This window comes from Cydia fagiglandana, chromosome 19 (assembly GCF_963556715.1).
Source record: "Cydia fagiglandana chromosome 19, ilCydFagi1.1, whole genome shotgun sequence".
Classification (NCBI taxonomy): domain Eukaryota; kingdom Metazoa; phylum Arthropoda; class Insecta; order Lepidoptera; family Tortricidae; genus Cydia; species Cydia fagiglandana.
This window is the reverse complement of record NC_085950.1, coordinates 6,315,958-6,335,559: the sequence shown is the minus strand read 5'-3', so window position 1 is coordinate 6,335,559 and position 19,602 is coordinate 6,315,958. Positions and strand designations below refer to the sequence as shown.

The window sequence follows — 19,602 nt, the reverse complement described above, 5'->3', positions numbered from 1 at the left end:
CGGAACCCTTATAGGATCATTTTGCTGTCCGTCCGTCCGCCCGCTGTCTACCACCTGTCTATCTCGGGAACGCGTGGAGGTTTTGAGTTCAAATTAAAACCATAACCTCAGGTCTACAGTCACTTGAAATTGTGAAAAAAAACAAACTTTTAAATCCCTTCGAACGCTCGAAGCAACGTTGCCCCGCCGAACACGCCGCTTGTGGCTAGCCAATGGGGTTGGCCGGTCGAAGTAGTTATTAAGGCTCCTCTTCACATTGGGCCAACGCCAACGCCAACGAGGGACGCAGCCATGCGGTAGAATGAGATAGCAATATCACTTGCTCCCTCTAACGCATAAATGCGTCCCTCGTTGGCGTTGGCGTTGGCCCAACGTGAAGAGGAGCCTTTAGCTGATGGCGCCAGCATAGCTTGCCCTACAATTGTGTCAAATTCTTAAATTAAATACAATTTCTATGCCCTGGAGGCCAGCCCATTAAGCCAAATCTCATAGAACTCGAGAAAGGGGCAAGCTATGATGGCGCCATCTAAGCAAAAGATAAAGATTTATTATTCAAAGTAGCCATATTACAATGCGCTTATGAACATCAAATAAAGCTACACCGGCTCCAACCCTGCACCTCTGCCTCGAGAAGATTTAAATCTCTCAATTTGGAGGAGGGTATCCCAATATGGAACTGGGGAAATAAAAAAACCGGGCAAGTGCGAGTCGGACTCGCGCACGAAGGGTTCCGTACCATTATGCAAAAAAAAAAACAAAAAAAAAAGCAAAAAAGAAACGGTCACCCATCCAAGTACTGACCAGTGACCACTCCCGACGTTGCTTAACTTTGGTCAAAAATCACGTTTGTTGTATGGGAGCCCCATTTAAATCTTTATTTTATTCTGTTTTTAATATTTGTTGTTATAGCGGCAACAGAAATACATCATCTGTGAAAATTTCACCTGTCTCTATCACGGTTCGTGAGATACAGCCTGGTGACAGACGGACGGACGGACGGACAGCGAAGTCTTAGTAATAGGGTCCCGTTTTACCCAAAGGTACGGAACCCTAAAAACCTGTGACAGTTACCAACCCCATTGAAGCCTAACACTTAACAAATCCTATACTTACTGTCGTCGTCGTTTTCAGGGTCGCTCCACTCGTCGAGGTGCGGGGTGAACATGGCCTCCTTGTAGTTGCCGAAGCCATCACACTCCACGTTCGTTTCTAGGCGGCACCGTTCTCGAGCACAGTCTGCACGAGTTTATTTTTTAATAATTCCTCTATTTTCCACCATCCTCTATTTTCTCCTCTATTTTTTTTTCCTCTAGCCGCCCATACGTTGACGTATGGGCGGGCGTACGTTGACGTACGTACCTTGCCAAGCAAAATGAAATTTTATTTTGTCAACACAAAGTTCAAATTAGAATGGATCAGTAGACGTTTTTATAGGTCTCTGGGCGGCTAGAGGGTAATTAACAATATATTATAACGATTAAGATTCGGACCAAGCGAATTCAGCATTAAAAACAAACAATTTCATTTCTCATGCTCAGAAAGAGGGTCATTGTTGTTCTAAAAGGTGTGCACAAAATGATACGTTTCTGCACTAGAGCATTTTAGGTTCCAAGTACCTACGGTTTTATTAATTTTTATACGATAAGCAATTGCAATTTGGGTATTAATGGATTTGTTATACAATTTCCATTCTGATTTTTGACTCCCCCATTCCATAAATAACGATCCCATCAAAAACATAAATGTAAAAAAGGAGAGCCAAGTTCAATACAAAAATTATGCTTGGCTGTGGGGTTCGCCGCAAAAAGAATGGAGATCTAAATGAGTGCCAAGTTCTATGCAAAATCCAAATATGTATTTATAGGAACAAAATAACATTATAAATAATAAATAAATAAATAAATAAATATTATAGGACATTCTTACACAGATTGACTAAGTCCCACAGTAAGCTCAAGAAGGCTTGTGTTGTGGGTACTCAGACAACGATGTATATAATATACAAATACTTAAATACATAGAAAACACCCATGACTCAGGAACAAATATCTGTATCATCATACAAATAAATGCCCTTACTGGGATTCGAACCCAGGACCATCGGCTTCGCAGGCAGGGTCACTACCCACTAGGCCAGACCGGTCGTCATTATAAACAAGTATTAAACTCTATTTCTTTGCTTTATTGGATATCTATAACAATTGCTGTTATTTAAAAAAAATGCGAGATCTTAAAGCAGGTTAGATTTGACTTGGCCAGTTTTCATTACATCAGTAATTTTATAAAGTTATTCAACATATATATTTTGTAATTCTGATAAAAACTGCCAAGCCAAATCTAACCTACTTTAAGATCTCACATTTTTTTTAAATAACAGCAATTGTTATAGATATCCAATAAAGCAAAGAAATAGAGTTTAATACTTGTTTATAATGACGACCGGTCTGGCCTAGTGGGTAGTGACCCTGCCTGCGAAGCCGATGGTCCTGGGTTCGAATCCCAGTAAGGGCATTTATTTGTATGATGATACAGATATTTGTTCCTGAGTCATGGGTGTTTTCTATGTATTTAAGTATTTGTATATTATATACATCGTTGTCTGAGTACCCACAACACAAGCCTTCTTGAGCTTACTGTGGGACTTAGTCAATCTGTGTAAGAATGTCCTATAATATTTATTTATTTATTTATTTATTATTTATAATGTTATTTTGTTCCTATAAATACATATTTGGATTTTGCATAGAACTTGGCACTCATCTAGATCTCCATTCTTTTTGCGGCGAACCCCACAGCCAAGCATAATTTTTGTATTGAACTTGGCTCTCCTTTTTTACATTTATGTTTTTGATGGGATATCAATACTTTTTGTAAAGAAAACTAGGCAGGTATTGAGATTTAATGTTTTTTCTTGTGTTTCCGCTGCATGTTTTTTACTTCTGTTCTTTGTATTAATTATGTGGTGCCGCGCGCCGCCAACGACACACCGTTGGCCGGTTGTTTAGCGTGTATTACAGGTTTTTTGTATGGGGACCCCCCCTATTTTTTAACTTTTTTTATTTTTAGATTTTTTCCTACGCTTACACACAATTACTGAGCTGGATTCCAAATTTCATCCTTCTAGGTCATGTGGAAGTAGGTTAGGTTTAGGTACTATATGTCAGTCACAATAAAAAAGAAATTTGTATGGGGACCCCCCCTATTTATTAACTTTTTTTTGTTTTTAGATTTTTTCCTACGCTTGCACACAATAACCGAGCTGGGTTCCAAATTTCATCCTTCTAGGTCATCTGGAAGTAGGTTAGGTTTAGGTACTTATATGTCAGTCACAATAAAAAATGGTTTTTTTGTATGGGGACCCGCCCTATTTTATAACTTTTTTTTATTTTTAGATTTTTTCCTACGCTTTCACACAATAACTGAGCTGGATTCCAAATTTCATCCTTCTAGGTCATCTGGAAGTAGGTTAGGTTTAGGTACTATAAGTCTGTCAGTCAGTCTTAAAATTTACGACTTTTTGACCTTCATATCTTTATAACCGTTTGAGCTAGCTTCATGAAATTTGGGCTTCTAGATGTCCTTATGGATATAATTAAACACACGTAGTTTTATGTGTTTACGTTAAAGATGTTTTGAGTTATAGAAGGGTCAAAAGTGGCACCAAGTGGTTCGTGTAATATTACACTTGGCGCTGGCTAGCCAGTTCCTTTGCTTGAACTTGGCTTGACACGCTGCCGCGTGTCTAGATATTTTTGCCTCAAAAAATACTATAAAAATGTATACTTACTTAGTCGTGTTTTTAGAAAAACAACATGCATTTTACTCTCTTCGTATTCGAAATGAAAAGTAGAGTGTTTAACTCGGGTGAAAGACATCATTTCAGCCTCGGACTGTTGGCGCTCTCACTGCGTTCGATCGCCAAACTACCTCGGCAGAAATGAGTGCTTTTCATTCCTTGGTTAACGATCTACTAATGCACTACATCTGTAATCTCCTGCAGTTTCAATATTTAAGGCCGAGCCACACCGGCTTGCGTGTGCGTGACGTGCGCGTGTGCGTGCGCTAAAATGTTGGAGCCGCACACGCACACGTCACGCAAGCGGTGTGCCATCTCTCATAAGGATCTGTATACTACAACGCCGCACGCGCACGTGCACGTCACACACACGCAGCCGGTGTGCACAGGCCTTTAATACTTGCCACAGTTCATGTTGGAGACTTCGACCCTGGGTACCTTGATGCCTTCGATGGGGGTTCCGTCTTCCATGGCGCAGTAGCACAGGAAACGGCGGCACTGACAAAACAGTGCAATTAAATGGAAGATAAATAGTTATTTACGATACAAATGCGGAAAGTAGGAAATTTGCAACGAGTGGTGATTTATTCGCAAGTGTATCGTAGAATGTTTTACGGCACGGAAAGTGTTTATTCTCGTACTAGTGCGGGGAAATAGCGCCATATGTAAGTACATACATAAATGTAAAGAAAGATATCAAGAAAAGGACCGCAGTTTCAATAATTTCAAAGAGCCACTAATATTGGTTCCATCAGCGAACGTAAAAAATATAGAAGACCAGCTGTTTAGTTTATCCTCTAGCCGCCCAGATACCTATAAAAAGGTCTCCTGTTCCATTCTAATTTGACCTTTGTGTTGACTAAATAAAATTTCATTTTGCTTGGCAAGATTTGACGTATGGGCAGCTAGAGGTTATCAAAAAATGCAAAAGCTTTTAAAAGCCTCATGATGGTATCTTAACCCTATTCCAGCTCGCACCAAACTACAAGGTTTTCCCAAAAATTTCAAATACATATATTAAAATTAATGCAGCTTTGATGATACTTTTAATGACAAGTTACTGTTGCCGAAAGTACAATCGAATATGAACCTTAAATCGGACTCCTAAGGTTGACATTCTAAGGGCGCGTATGTGGTCGTTAGGTGCACTACGCCGGGAAAAGTGTTAAAAAGCAAATTATATTTCTATTACGGATGAAACTGTTAACATCTGAGAGTAATTCAAAGGTAGGTCTGAAGTTCCCCAACCTCACTGGCAAAGCCTAAACTCTATGAGAGAACCTGAACTTAGCAGTGGGACATTACATGTATAAAAACAAAGATTATTATAGTCTATATACATACATCACTGACCCAAAGAGGATCTTGGCCTCTGGCACAAGAGAGCGTCACTCTGCCCTATTCCCCCGGCTACATACGTAACGATAAATCGTTGCGATAAAACTGTGCAGTCCGACTGTGCAGATAAATCGAACCGTATGTATGACAAATCGTTACGATAATCGACAACGATTTGATGGGTATTCCGAGGGCGGACAGGTCTTTTTGGGCTTCGTCACTCCAGCGGTATCTGGGCCCAGCTTAGCTGGGCAAACGCCCAGACGGACGTTTTCCGCCCGGATGCCCCACGTCTTCTCACAGTATAGACTAAATATACCTGGACGGGTGCATAAAGCCACAGTGGCGTGCACTGCGGCGCTTCGTAGTGCAAATGTCCCTCTTCGCCATATTTCTTCTTGAATAGCTTCATTTCGCGTTTGCAGGGCTCTGCAACAATATTAGGCTGCATTTCATGTAGGCTCCAACCCAACAGAAAGCATACAAACCCTCTCCTGTTCCCAATAAGATGTAAACAGCCTTACAAATTAGATGTAGTGCCTCGTAATTATTTTCCATCGTATTCCCTCGGAAACGTTCTTATTTGTCATGCTACTTCTCAGTACTTTTTGTACCGAGACTGACTGAAATAGTAAGACACGTTCGTGCGTTTCCGTGAAAATACGATGGAAAATAATTATGCACGACATCTGTAAGCGTCAATGGGTAATAAGAGTCATCCTTTTTCAAGACCTCTGAAAAAAGAGGGACAGAGTAATGTATCACGCTACTTCCCGTTCGCTTAAAGCAGCTATTAGATTTTTTTTTTCATGTTATAGGGGGCAAACGCTGGTGGCCTAAAAAAGCGCTGGTGGCCTAGCGGTAAGAGCGTGCGACTTTCCGGAAGTCGCGGGTTCAAGTCATCATTTGATATTTCCCAGTTACATTTTGGTGAACGAAAACATCGTGAGGAAACCGGACTAAGTAGTCCCAATAAGGCGTAGATTCCCCTCTGGGTTGGAAGGTCAAATGGCAATCGCTTTCGTGAAAATTAGTGCCTACTTAAGTCAATTCTTGGGATTAGTTGTCATGAGCCGTGCAAAATGCCGGGATAACGCAAGGAACAAGATGTTATAGGAGGCAAACGAGGAGATGAATCGCCTAATGGTAAGCGATTACCGACGCCCATGGACACCTGCCACACCAGAGGAAATCTAAATGCGTTGCCGGCCTTCAGATGGGAGTACGCCCTTTTCTTTATGGTCCGGAAATACCGCAGATAGCAAAGTGTTCGGCGACCGGATACATCTAATTACTTTCCGAAGGTGCCACATAAGTATAGTAGAGCGCAATATTGTCAGGTAACAAGCAAAAGTCACTAATTACTAAAAAAAATTTAAACAAAAATTGACCTCTTAGTACTAATATGGTTCACTATGGCTATGAACTTGTGGTGGTACTTAGTGACTTTTGCTTGTCACCCGACGATATGCACCAATGAAAACGCCACTTTTCACCGCTCCTCTACTGCGCTCTTCATCACCGTCAGAACCCACGCAGCAACAGTCTCCAACTTTCCTACCGTAAGGTTCATCTTACGGATGTTCGCGGTGTGCACCCTGTAGATACCCTGGCAGAACCCCGCCTGCAGACCAGCCCATGCCGACCCTGGCTCCAGGAGACCTTTACACACAACATCTAGTTCGTTTTTTTAGGGTTCCGTACCCAAAGGGTAAAACGGGACCCTATTACTAAGACTTCGCTGTCCGTCCGTCCGTCCGTCCGTCCGTCTGTCACCAGGCTGTATCTCACGAACCGTGATAGCTAGACAGTTGAAATTTTCACAGATGATGTATTTCTGTTGCCGCTATAACAACAAATACTAAAAACAGAATAAAATAAAGATTTAAATGGGGCTCCCATACAACAAACGTGATTTTTGACCAAAGTTAAGCAACGTCGGGAGGGGTCAGTACTTGGATGGGTGACCGATTTTTTTTTGCTTTTATATTGTTTTTTTTTTGCATTATGGTACGGAACCCTTCGTGCGCGAGTCCGACTCGCACTTGCCCGGTTTTTTGCATTAGAAATAAGATAAACAATCTTGATGTGTCTTTTAATTGAAAAACACATTTTAAAAATAAGATACGGGTAATATGTAACATTTATGAATCTAATACGATCATTTATTATATTCTTCTGCATTCATAAGTAATAGTTACTAATTTTTAAATAAAAAGACATGTCAAAATCGCTTACCTTCTTCCAAGTTCTTTCTAATGCTAAAAAAACGAACTATAGTCTTCAACTCTCCTACCGTAGGGCTCATCTGGTTCTTGGCTGCTCCTCTTGCGACTATTATGCGCGGTGTGTACCGTGTGGATGTCCTGGCAAAACCCCGCCTGCAGACCAGCCCGTCACACCCTGGCTCCAAGAGATCTTTACACACAACGCAGTCATCAATTCTTACCGTAGGGCTCATCTGGTTCTTGGCTGCTCCTCTTGCGACTATTATGCGCGGTGTGTACCATGTGGATGTCCTGGCAGAACCCCTGTCGGCAGACCAGCCCGTCGTCACACCCTGGCTCCAAGAGCTCCTCTTCCACCTGTACAAAGAGCAACAAAGATGACAAATGATCAGTTATATTTGTAGTCGACAAGGCCCTCCCTCTTGTCAAACTGAAACCTAAACCTTAAAATTACCTAGTCATCCTTATTAGACAGAAAGATCTTGTCAACACGATCCCCAAAACTGACTAAAAACTACTAGTATTACTGCATTTTAAATCCTTAATCTTAATTGTTTAGAATTCGTAGAGAAGATAAGACAGGCAGGTACATTTCTTTTACTTAATATGCGTTGTTCTTGTCTTTACTCTATAGCTCTTAGTAAGCTTTCCCTCTAAATATAAAGGAATTATAAAGAAAAAAAAACCGGGCAAGTGCGAGTCGGACTCGCGCACGAAGGGTTCCGTACCAAAAAGCAAAAAACAAAAAACAAAAAAAGCAAAAAAAACGGTCACCCATCCAAGTACTGACCCCTCCCGACGTTGCTTAACTTTGGTCAAAAATCGCGTTTGTTGTATGGGAGCCCCATTTAAATCTTTATTTTATTCTGTTTTTAGTATTTGTTGTTATAGCGGCAACAGAAATACATCATCTGTGAAAATTTCAACTATCTATTAGCTATCACGGTTCGTGAGATACAGCCTGGTGACAGACGGACGGACGGACGGACGGACGGACAGCGAAGTCTTAGTAATAGGGTCCCGTTTTACCCTTTGGGTACGGAACCCTAAACTAGAAACGAATATCCATCATATATACCTTTCTTACGAAAGCATGTTCTTACCTCTATTTCACTGCCACCATTTTGAACGGACTCTTTAAATTCAGCACATTTTTGGTTCAATTCTGTAAAAAAAACAGCGTACATGAATCCAGAAATTGATTTGCTATTTTAGCTACGGAACTCATGCAGTAGGCGAGTCATTAATGTCTTTGGAAATCCGAGTAATAGGTCAGAAAAGAGCTTTTAAAATCTTTTGAAGGAGATCATTTATATGGTTCGTAAAGTGGAATCTTGAGCGTTGCGAGACTCTCAAGACAAGAGTGTTAACAAAATTTGCTCCCGAGGGAAACAAAAAATCAGTCGGAGTTATCAGGTTCGTAGCTATGCTGTGGTTGTAGTTAGTATATACTGACGGAAGTAGGCGCTGCACTGCCCGCAGCAGTTGCACTGCCCCCTGTCGGGCACGAACGCGCCCGGGGGACAGTCTGGCTCGAGTTTCATGGAGGGGGGGGGGGGGGCAGTGTAGCCGCGGCAGGATACAGTCGGAGTTATCAGGCTCGTAGCTATGCCCCCGTGTTTGTAGCTAGTATATACTGACGGAAGTAGGCGCTGCACTGCCCGCAGCAGTTGCACTGCTCCCTGTCGGGCACGAACGCGCCCGGGGGACAGTCTGGCTCCAGTTTCATGGTGGGGGGGCAGGTGTAACCGCGGCAGGGGGGACAGTCGGAGCCTACGGGCTGGTAGCGGTAGCTTCGGTGGCTGGACACACAAATATATAAAACTATAGTGTTTGATCATAAATATGACTAACATATTAGTATTACAAATGCCTTTAGATAAAACTAAAAGACGGGGATCTAGTTCCGGAAAGTGGTTCATGATAGTCGCGGTGGCTTAGGTGCATTCTTTGACCTCCACCGATGAACAGCTGCCAGAAGCATGGATCTAGCAATAAGGATAGTACAGAAAACTGTCTGTTTCGTTGCTCTCATTATCATTAACCATTTTACCTTTTTAAATGAATTCGGTTTTAATTAACTTTAAAGACCTACATGTACGAGTTGTAGCTGTACCTATTCATGTAACAAAAGAAAAAAAGTTCAAAAAGAACTTAAGTAGGTATACCTATCTGCCGTATTCGAACTTCAAGATATTCACAAGAGACGACACGTACTAGATCCATTCTAGATACGTTATAGTTTAGATATCAACTTAATAGTTCTCTTTTGCAGCGAAAGTTCTGGCAACCAGCAATGTCACTTTTACGTTAGATAGAGTAATATATCTATTAGATATCAATTGGATCCCGTCATATCCTGTGGAAATCGTTCAAGAGTATCTCCAGAATTGCGCAAATGTCAAATTTGACAGGTTAGGATATCGTTATCGTATCTTGGTGATGTCTAAAAGATATCTAATACTTAGATGTCTATTTCAAAATCCGAATCGGGCCCTATGTAGAATTAGTAGCTTTAGGTACTTACACACCATATGAGCTTTTCGGAAGAGTTCGTACAGTCATTGGGACACCTGTAACATGAAATAGAAACATTATTATTCCGACGATTCACTTGAGTTGCACAGCTGGTCATCATCACAACTCAGCTGAAATGTCGGAATTTAAGGTAAAATCAATGAAATTATGGAGCGGTAGACCCGTTTGTGTAACAGGGTCATTTTTGGACCGTTATGGCTCCTCTACACGATGGGCCAACGCCGGCCACTCCAAGGGACGCAGCCATGCGGTAGAATGAGATAGAAATATCACTTGCTCCCTCTAACGCATAAATGCGTCTCGTGGAGTGGCCGGCGCTGGGCCATCGTGTAGAGGAGCTATTAGCCATATTGTGCGAGGTGATTAGGTAGGCCATACTGAACAACTTTTTCTATGGGACCAACTCCGAAATCACAAAAATTTTTTGGCCGTTTCATACATTCTGGTCGAGTGGATGTCGACGTTTTCTATGGAAAGGCCAAATTTTTTTTTTTGGGATTTTGAGGTTGGTCCCATAGAAAAAGTTGTTCAGTATGACCTACCTAATCACTCGCACAATATGGCTAACGGTCGAAAAATGACCCTGTGTGTACACAACGCGAGAGTTTAAAGTGTTAAGCCCCCTCCAGACTATGCGCGTGAATCGCGGGCGAAGCCGCGAACGCGAGTGTGGAGTCGATTTTCGCAGACAGCGAAATCGACTCCACACTCGCGTTCGCGGCTTCGCCCGCGATTCACGCGCATAGTCTGGAGGGGGCTTTTCGATGGAAAATAATTATGCACAAAGTACACCTGTAAATGTGCGCATTGAAGTAAACTAGCTTACATCTGCGAAGGGTCTTGTCACACCGAAGAGCCCGGGACTCCTGCTCCGGATGCCCCAAGTATGGATTGCAGCCAGCTCTGAAATCTGCACATTATGATTCAAAATGGATTCAAATATAATAGAAATAAAAGAAATAAATGTCATATACGAAGGAAAAAACCTGACAAGTGCGAGTCCGACTCGCCCGCAGAAGGTTTTAAATACTTACTTTTTAGTATTTGTTAGCCGTTTAGCCGTGTGAATAATTTGATACAACTTGGCCGGTTTTTTCGGTTTGTCAGCGCTTAGACCCCTTGTCAAAATAACTCTACTTCAGTCCAATAGGTGGCGCTGATTTGTATTGGAGTTGCGTGATTTTGTATATAGATAGACAACTTACCTATAGTGCTCACTGGAAGGAACTCCTCCGAATCGAAGTCGAACTCGTCATGTACACAGGATTCGTCTAATTCTGTCAAAAATATATTCATTAGAAATGTTGATTCATAGGTGAAATTCGGACAGTAAAAGTTCGACGATAAGGCAAAAATCCTAGCCAAGACGCTAATCCCAGGGGGCCAGGCCAAGATGACAATCGTTGTTAGAAAACGCCAAACGAAACTTAAATAATGTATGGAAATAGTCATGTGACTTTTCGTAGCATCTCTCATCTCGATAGATTTTCGTTTGGCGTTTGTCAATGTACGATCGTCATTTTGGCTAGACCCGTAAAGTGGGTCAACTTCTATAGAATAGAGCATAGTCGTCGCAACAAACTGAGATAAGGCCTGTGTTGCTACCAACCGTAAGATGGAGCATTTGCCATATAATGTACTACCAGTGGCCTATTTTATAAAGCTACAAGTTACAATTTACAAGCGGAAGTCTCGTTCTAACACATAGAGTTAGAAAGAGACTTCCGCTTGTAAATTGTAACTTGTAGCTTTATAAAATAGGCCACAGGGGTGCGAAACTCCTGACTTCGGTCAAACTCGGCTCCGCTCGGCTCAGCATTGCTCCGAGCAATTATTAGGGTTGGCGCCACTTGACTTCCTTTTGCGTGCACGACCACAGATAAGATAATCACTTGATTTTTGACAACCGAAATTTTTATAGCCGAAAGGGATCTGCCATATATTAGAAAGGGACAGCATGATTCGACCCTGAACTGCTGTCAAACTTCGTTTTTGTAGGAAGTTTCCTTTCTGTACAGCAGTACTATTATTTATTCTGTGGTACTAACGTACCCATTTGCCGTACATTGACTGTCGACTGGTCAAACTTCAACCTTACTGCATCGAGATAAGGTCTGTGTTGCTACCAACCTCTATGGAACACGCACTCGTCGCAGCAGCGGCACTGCGAATAGTCGGCCGGTATGAAGATCGTCCGCCATTTCCCGTACTTGCAGTGACTGGTCAAACTTGAACCTTGCTGCTTCGAGATAAGGTCGGTGTTGCTACCAACCTAGAAGACGTAAGACCGAGCATTTGCCATATATGTACGTACCCATTTCCCGTACATGCAATAACGGTCAAACTTCAACCTTACTCCGTCGAGATAAGGTCTGTGTTGCTACCAACCTCTATAGAACACGCACTCGTCGCAACAGCGGCACTGCGAATAGTCGGCCGGTATGAAGATCGTCCGCCATTTCCCGTACTTGCAGTGACTGGTCAAACTTGAACCTTACACCGTTGAGATAAGGTCTGTGTTGCTACCAACCTCTATGGAACACGCACTCGTCGCAGCAGCGGCACTGCGAATAGTCGGCCGGTATGAAGATCGTCCGCCATTTCCCGTACTTGCAGTTACTGGTCAAACTTGAACCTTACTCCGTTGAGATAAGGTCTGTGTTGCTACCAACCTCTATGGAACACGCACTCGTCGCAACAGCGGCACTGCGAATAGCCGGCCGGTATGAAGATCGACCGCCATTTGCCGTACTTGCAGTGACTGGTCAAACTTGAACCTTGCCGCTTCGAGATAAGGTCGGTGTTGCTACCAACCTAGAAGACGTAAGACCGAGCATTTGCCATAGGTATATATACGTACCCATTTCCCGTACATGCAGTAACGGTCAAACTTCAACCTTACTCCGTCGAGATAAAGTCTGTGTTGCTACCAACCTCTATAGAACACGCACTCGTCGCAGCAGCGGCATTGCGAATAGTCGGCCGGTATGAAGATCGACCGCCATTTCCCATATTTTCGATCGCAGTATGTATGGTCCGATTTCGGGACTCTTTTCTCCCTGATAATAATAAGACGTTTCTTCAATATGTTCGGAAATTATAGGCCTTTGTAACAAAAAATAGTACCTAAAGGAAAATCGACTTTTAAATCTAACACGGGACTTAATCCCGCGTCCCGTGCCTGGCTTAAGTGACGTGTTAGTTTTAAAATTATGAATGAAAATCGTGTTAGTTTAAATATCAAATTACTTGTTGAAAATTCAATATCAATTCTTCTTCTTCTTCTTTATCAATTAACTCAAAAAACTTATGTGCAATTCTAATCATCATCGATCAAATGCCTTGATGTTATGCGGGCTCTATGCGACGTACAAACCAGACCAACGAATAGTTTTTACCGGTCTTTGTTGGTCCAGTCTGGACGGCTCGGCTTAGCGAAAGCTAGCAATCGTTCGTTGGCATTTGCTAACGACACGGATCGTGGCGGTAACATCAAAGGAATCAAACCTTTCCAAAGATTTCAGTGTGGACTGTCGCGATATGCAAATAAATGGGTAGGGTAATACCATTCGGGGCGTGAAAACCTAACTATAGTAACAGCACCAGTCATGGGACATTTAAGAGGGAATTTGGAGTATTTGTGATATTTCCCTAATACATGTGAATGGTCTACCGCTTAGCGTATTGAAAGATGAAAGTCCTACCCGTCTTTCATGTTTCAGGCGTGTTGTATCAAAGATACTGCAATGAGTTTCCACATACTTAACAAATTAAAACTATGCTATTTTTCTCCAGTCATGGACACCAAAGCTCCAGTAATGGGCCCCCCAGTAATGGACACTGCTCTATCAGTATAAAATATTGAAATAGGTCATCAGATCTGGTCCATGTTATCATAATATTGCATTATCATCCGATTTGCATATTTAATTACGAATACAAAATTTCAACTCAATCGGAAAACGGGAAAGTGGCTCAAACTCGGCTACCAAGATTTGACCCACACTAAAAAACGATATTAATTTATCCGAAGTCCGAGCATACCTCCTGGTTGACATATTTCGTAACTACATTTTACTTCTGTATTGTTTAAACATGAAATGATGGCATGGCAAGCATCATTATGTAAATTTCCCATTATAGGAGGTATGCAGTTTTGCAGCTCCTATAATGGGATTGGGCCAAATACCACTATTTTTGTACATCTGTGGACTCACAACATAGTATGTTGTATATTATCTCATGGCAAATGCAATTAACAAAACACATTTTAGTTTTCATCAAGTATTAATTAATTAAAATTTAATAAATTAACTCACCTCTCTTAGCGAAGTTGTTAAGAATTCGTAGTGGTATTTTTTTTCAGTGACACGACAACTTTTGGGTTGACGCCAATTTCTTAAAAAACAACCAAATTTAATAAAAATTCAAACTGAAACAGCTCTAGGACTCTTATTTATGATAATATACAGGCAGTGTTTATAAACTACTTTTAGACACTTATTTTACAGGATTTGTGGTTTTTTGTCCCATTACTGGTTCCACGCCCATCATAGGGTACACTACTATATATAGTAACTTTGTATTCAATATAATATCTAAAGTTAATTATTCTGTAATATCGTACTTGCAGGATTCCCGGAAGAGTTCGCATTCTGTAGTGTTGCTGAAATGGGCGCATTGCGGACACAACTGGAAATCTGCACAAAAAAGTAGATAATGTATTATAATTTGAACGCACACCAACGCACACACATGTCGTACTTTTGAAAATACTGTCTAAATATAAGCTATAAAAATTCGACGTGTTGCTTCAGGCAAATAAATGCCCTTACCAGGATTCGAACCCAGGACCATCGGCTTCATGGCTCCTCTACACGATGGCCGAGCGCTGCGCCAGCGAGATGACCTTGTGGTGGTTGGAACGCATCTACACGATGACGACATTCAGTTGTGATCTAACCGGTTTCCAAGATAGACGTGGAAGCATTAGCCGTTGCAGCAATTTATCTGAGAGAAAGAGAGAGAGAAATGTCCGCTATCTATGTCTATTATAGGTTAGTTTGTACCAGTACTGCCCCGGCACAGCGCATGCACGTTCCGAGCACTGCTAAACCGCACGGTGTCCGTGGGGGCGGGGACTTTGCATTGCGTATAGTCCGAGAGCTCTTCTCGACTCCGTATGAGGGACAGCAGCTCGGTGGCGCGCCAGTACTCGCTGGTGTCCTGCTCTTTGTCTACCAACGCTATGAACGGCAGGTACTGGAAGAGATTAGGATTCTAAAGGTTCCGTCACACAGGCGCGTTTTCTGGGCGTGAGCGTTTTATATGTAAAAACGGCGCGCCCCGCTCACGCGCCACCCCCAAAACGTGCCTGTGTGACGGAGCCTTAAGAAAAAGTTAACACAATAGTAGTTATAAGCAGACTTTTTATGACGCCAAAAATAACTCACACCAAAAGCCCGCTCTAGCTATAGCCCGGACTTGATAGGGCCGTTATGTACAATTGTATAATGGTCCTGTTAACCCTTTAACCATTTGACATTCCTTTCTAGTCATTCGATTTTGATGATGCGTTTTTGTTTTAAGTGTGATGGCAACTTCGAGCAACGGAAGCCGGTGTTGCTCGAAGGATGGCAAGTATGTTGCCGCTACGGACTAAAGAGTAATTTTTTTTTTAAAAAGCCCGCTCTACACCCGCTATACACTCGCCGCGATTCGCGCACGAGTGTGGAGCTCTCCGCGCCAATGGTGGCCCGCGCGAAAGTTCCTGGGCGCAATATGGCCCTCAGGTAAAAAAAAAAGCTTGGATACCCCTGGCTTAAAGTATGGTAGGTATGGCAAAAAGTATCGAATTTGGCATGCATGCATAGAAAAAACTGGCCAAGTGCGTGTCGGACTCGCGCACGTAGGGTTCCGTTTCACGTAAAAAAATCACGTTTGTTGTATGGGAACGGGGACCCCACTTAAATATTTATTATATTCTGTTTTTAGTATTGGCCCAGTTAAATTAAGGGTTTCACCTCGGAATGAGAGATAATAAGCTAGAAACTCGTATACACCTTCGTTATGATGTGTTAAAGGTCCTCTTAAAAGTCGACGCATAGATCGTGTGCGCGTCAGAAGTTATTCAAGGTCAAATGTCACAAAAATCGGTTTTTCGCGGATATCAAAATTTCTATGGCTCCGATGTTTTTTACATGTAGGTAAGAATTGTAGAGCATATAATTTGCGACAAATTAGGTATCAAACTTTTTTCATGCGATTAGCCGCTTTCAAGATATACGGCATAGAAGGCGCAGCGGCCCGCCAAACGCACTATGACGCAAGGTTAGCTGGTAAACTCTGTGAATAATAAATTTAAAGTTTCATAATCGTTAAAATAACACTTGTTGGTCATAAATAGATTTTGAAACAAAAGTTGCCCCTCCTGTGGACATTAGTTAACAGCTTGTGTGCATATTGTAATGATTTTATTACATAGTTTAATATAAAAAGGGTACCCCTTTACACAGGTTTAATCAGAAAATTATGCTTTATAGCCTTTAGGTATTTCTACAGGAAAGAGGTAGATTTTAAGTAATGCGTGTGTCATACACGAAAGTGGTTCCACAAGATTTTATTTAACTCCCGATGTTCGTATGTACCTAACTATGAAACTTGGCTACAAAATTCAACTCAAATCGATTAAGCTGATCTATTGATGTTGACCTTAGATGACCATAGGAACTCTGTGATAAAATGACTCTATCCCATTGAGTTTATTTGTTACAATCGTCTAGAAGAGTAGTCGATCACCGTGAAACAAAGATCAAAATCCCTACCGTTTGAGGTTCAATTATTTTCATTTTCAACGTCATCTTTATCAATTTATCATCTATTGTCAAATCTGGGTCAAATGCACTTTCTTCATCGGGATCGCTTTGCAATGAAGCCGCATTAATACACAAGCCTGTTTGCCATTGCACTGGCCACAAGCTAAAGATCATTTCAACCCCGATTTTCTGCACAAACAGTGTGGACCACAGTCCTTTTTACAATTGCAAAATATGGTCACCCACCTGGAAGGTAAGGCTGCGCTGGCATCCAAAAAACTCGGTGTGCTCAATAAAGCGAGGCGATACTTTACTCCGGAGCAAAGACTGCTGCTTTATAAATCGCAAGTCAGACCCCATATGGAGTACTGCTGTCACCTTTGGGCAGGAGCACCTGGATGCCAGCTTGGACCCTTCGACTCAGTCCAAAGGCGCGCTGTGCGAATCGTCGATGATCCCAAACTCACACGCGGTATTGAACCTTTAAGTCTAAGGAGAGACTTTGCCTCCTTGTGTGTGTTCTACCGCTTGTACAATGGGTTGTGCTCTGAGGAACTATTTGACATGATGCCAACGGCCGCTTTCTATCACCGCACCGCTCGCCGTCGGCAGGGTGTTCATCCTCACACCCTAGAACCTAAATGGTCGCGTACTGTGCGATTTAAGAGGAATTTCCTCCCGCGGACGCTCCGGCTGTGGAATGAGCTCCCTCCCGAGGTTTTCCCGAGGGGGTTCTACAGTATGGGGTTCTTCAAAAAAGGAGTGTACAGGTTTTTAAAAGGTCGGCAACGCGCATGTAACACCTCTGGAGTTGCAGGCGTTCATAGGCTACGGTGACTGCTTACCATCAGGCGGGCCGTATGCTTGTTTGCCACCGATGTGGTATAAAAAAAATGGTATTTAGTAGCTCATCTGGAGCTGGTGCTAATTTTGTTGTTATTGGCTCCATGAATTCGTTTTGAAGCATCCAATCCCATTCTTGGGGTTCTAAGTCATTCCCTAACCATGTTTGTACATGGTAATATGTACGGTTTATACGCTGATGGGCTGCTATAGTTATCGGTGGAAGATTTAACAGCTCTACAGGTTTATTAAGCTTTGAATATAAATGTTTGGTCGAAAAAAATATTTATTATATTTTATTCGAAAAATTTGGATCCGGAGCGTATGGGAATAATGTTGGATTTTCTCTGGAACTAAAAGGCAAACCAATATCTTCGCAGGTACTTTACTACTTACAATAACAATTTGTCCTAATTTTGATATTTTCTACAGGACAGACAACTTTTAAAATCTGGATATGATCAATAAAGGATAATTAAATAACTTTGTAGAAGGTATTATTCACCGATATTCACGATTGACCTCATCATAGTGAGTTTGGCCTGCCGCTGCGCCTTCTATGCCGTATATCTTGAAAGCGGCTAATCGCATGAAAAAATGTTTGATACCTAATTTGTCGCAAATTATATGCTCTACAATTCTTACCTACATGTAAAAAACATCGGAGCCATAGAAATTTTGATATCCGCGAAAAACCGATTTTTGTGACATTTGACCTTGAATAACTTCTGACGCGCACACGATCTATGCGTCGACTTTTAAGAGGACCTTTAACACGTCATAACGAAGGTGTATACGAGTTTCCAGCTTATTATCTCTCATTCCGAGGTTGACCCCCTTTTTAGGCTTAAGATGACTGGCCCATATTTGTTGTTACAGCGGCAACAGAAATACATCTGTGAAAATTTCAACTTTCTAGTTATCACGGATCATGAGATAACAGCATGGTGACAGACAGACAGACAGACAGATGAACAGCGGAGTCTTAGCGGGCCTTAGTTTTTACCCTTTGGGTATTATGCAAAAATGACAGGTATGTGCAACCAAAGACGAAAATGAATAGGTACCTAAGGCCGACTTGCACCATCCCACTAACCCAGGGTTAAGCGGTTAAACTGTTAACCCAGTGTCAAATTGTACTGGTAACCATGGTAACTTCAGGATTAACCGCTTTACCCCGGGTTAGTGGAATGGTGCAAGTCAGCCTAAGAGGTACTTTTCTCTAACTCTTCTACTGGAAGCAAAATTGTCAAAAGATTGCTTTCGAATGAGAGTACGCTTTTGAAATTTCGCGGAACTACTAAATTGAAAAATAACTCAAGAAAATACTGACCTTCAGATTGGTCTTAGTTTTGTTGGCAGCCAGAACCCTCTTTCTAGGGTCCAAGGTGAGTACGGGTACCACGCCCTTCCGACCTGTGGGTTGGCTCGCCAACACGACGGTCAAAAATAGTAGGAACCAGATTGATTTCATTTTGTGTTTTTATACAATTTTGGTTGTGGTGGTCGCTGACGTGTGTCAGCATTGGTTTTTCTTGATTTTTATTGTAGTGGCAGATGTCAGAGATCGAAACGCGAGCCTATGGAGTGTAGAAGTAAAGGAGAGCTATCTTTTATGATAAGACGGTTGTAAAAGTGTCCAGCTGTCAGTATAAAGAATAGTTCGAAATCTCTCCGGTGGCGCTAGTAGGTAGCACCGGGAACTAACATGAATTTAGACCTTATTGACTGAGTGAAGTGCGCTGTCAGTTTTTTGAAATTTTATTAAAAATTTTCATAAAGTGATTTATTTAATTTAGGATTTCCTTGTGCAGTAAAACTAGCCGCCCCTGTCTCAGTACGCATCATATAGACTGCCACCTCTGTTATCTAGCCACCTCGGGCCTGGGCTTACCAGGCCTTAAGCCCCACATTCACACTCCTACCTTGTAGGCCGCCTCGTAGTCCGCCTCGTTGGGTAGGATTGTGTATGGGGGTTGCGGACTACGAGCCGTCCTACAAACGGCTAAACGGTAGGACGACTCGTAGTCCGCAACCCCCATAC

At 42.1% G+C, this 19,602-nt stretch overlaps 1 protein-coding gene across 1 annotated transcript; it reads right to left on the bottom strand.

The window, feature by feature from the left end:
* Positions 1–1,093: 1,093 nt before the first annotated feature.
* Positions 1,094–19,032, bottom strand: LOC134674195 (uncharacterized). Its single transcript, XM_063532253.1, has 13 exons — positions 18,892–19,032; positions 14,970–15,162; positions 14,528–14,600; positions 12,835–12,959; positions 11,106–11,177; positions 10,727–10,810; positions 9,890–9,935; positions 9,004–9,164; positions 8,466–8,527; positions 7,584–7,719; positions 5,454–5,563; positions 4,201–4,294; positions 1,094–1,236 (listed from the first exon to the last, which is right to left on the bottom strand). Exons 1-13 carry the CDS (start codon positions 19,030–19,032, stop codon positions 1,094–1,096), a joined length of 1,440 nt encoding a protein of 479 aa, XP_063388323.1.
* Positions 19,033–19,602: the final 570 nt, after the last annotated feature.

Bases quoted from the DNA above. Each gene is read 5' to 3' on its own strand.
- LOC134674195 (XM_063532253.1), bottom strand. From the start codon at position 19,032: ATGAAATCAATCTGGTTCCTACTATTTTTGACCGTCGTGTTGGCGAGC. The intron at 10,811-11,105 runs GTAAGTTGTCTA...CATAATGTGCAG, and splicing joins CCTTCCAGTGAGCACTATAG to ATTTCAGAGCTGGCTGCAAT. The intron at 8,528-9,003 runs GTCAGTATATAC...TTTTTTTTACAG, and splicing joins GCAGTGCAGCGCCTACTTCC to AATTGAACCAAAAATGTGCT.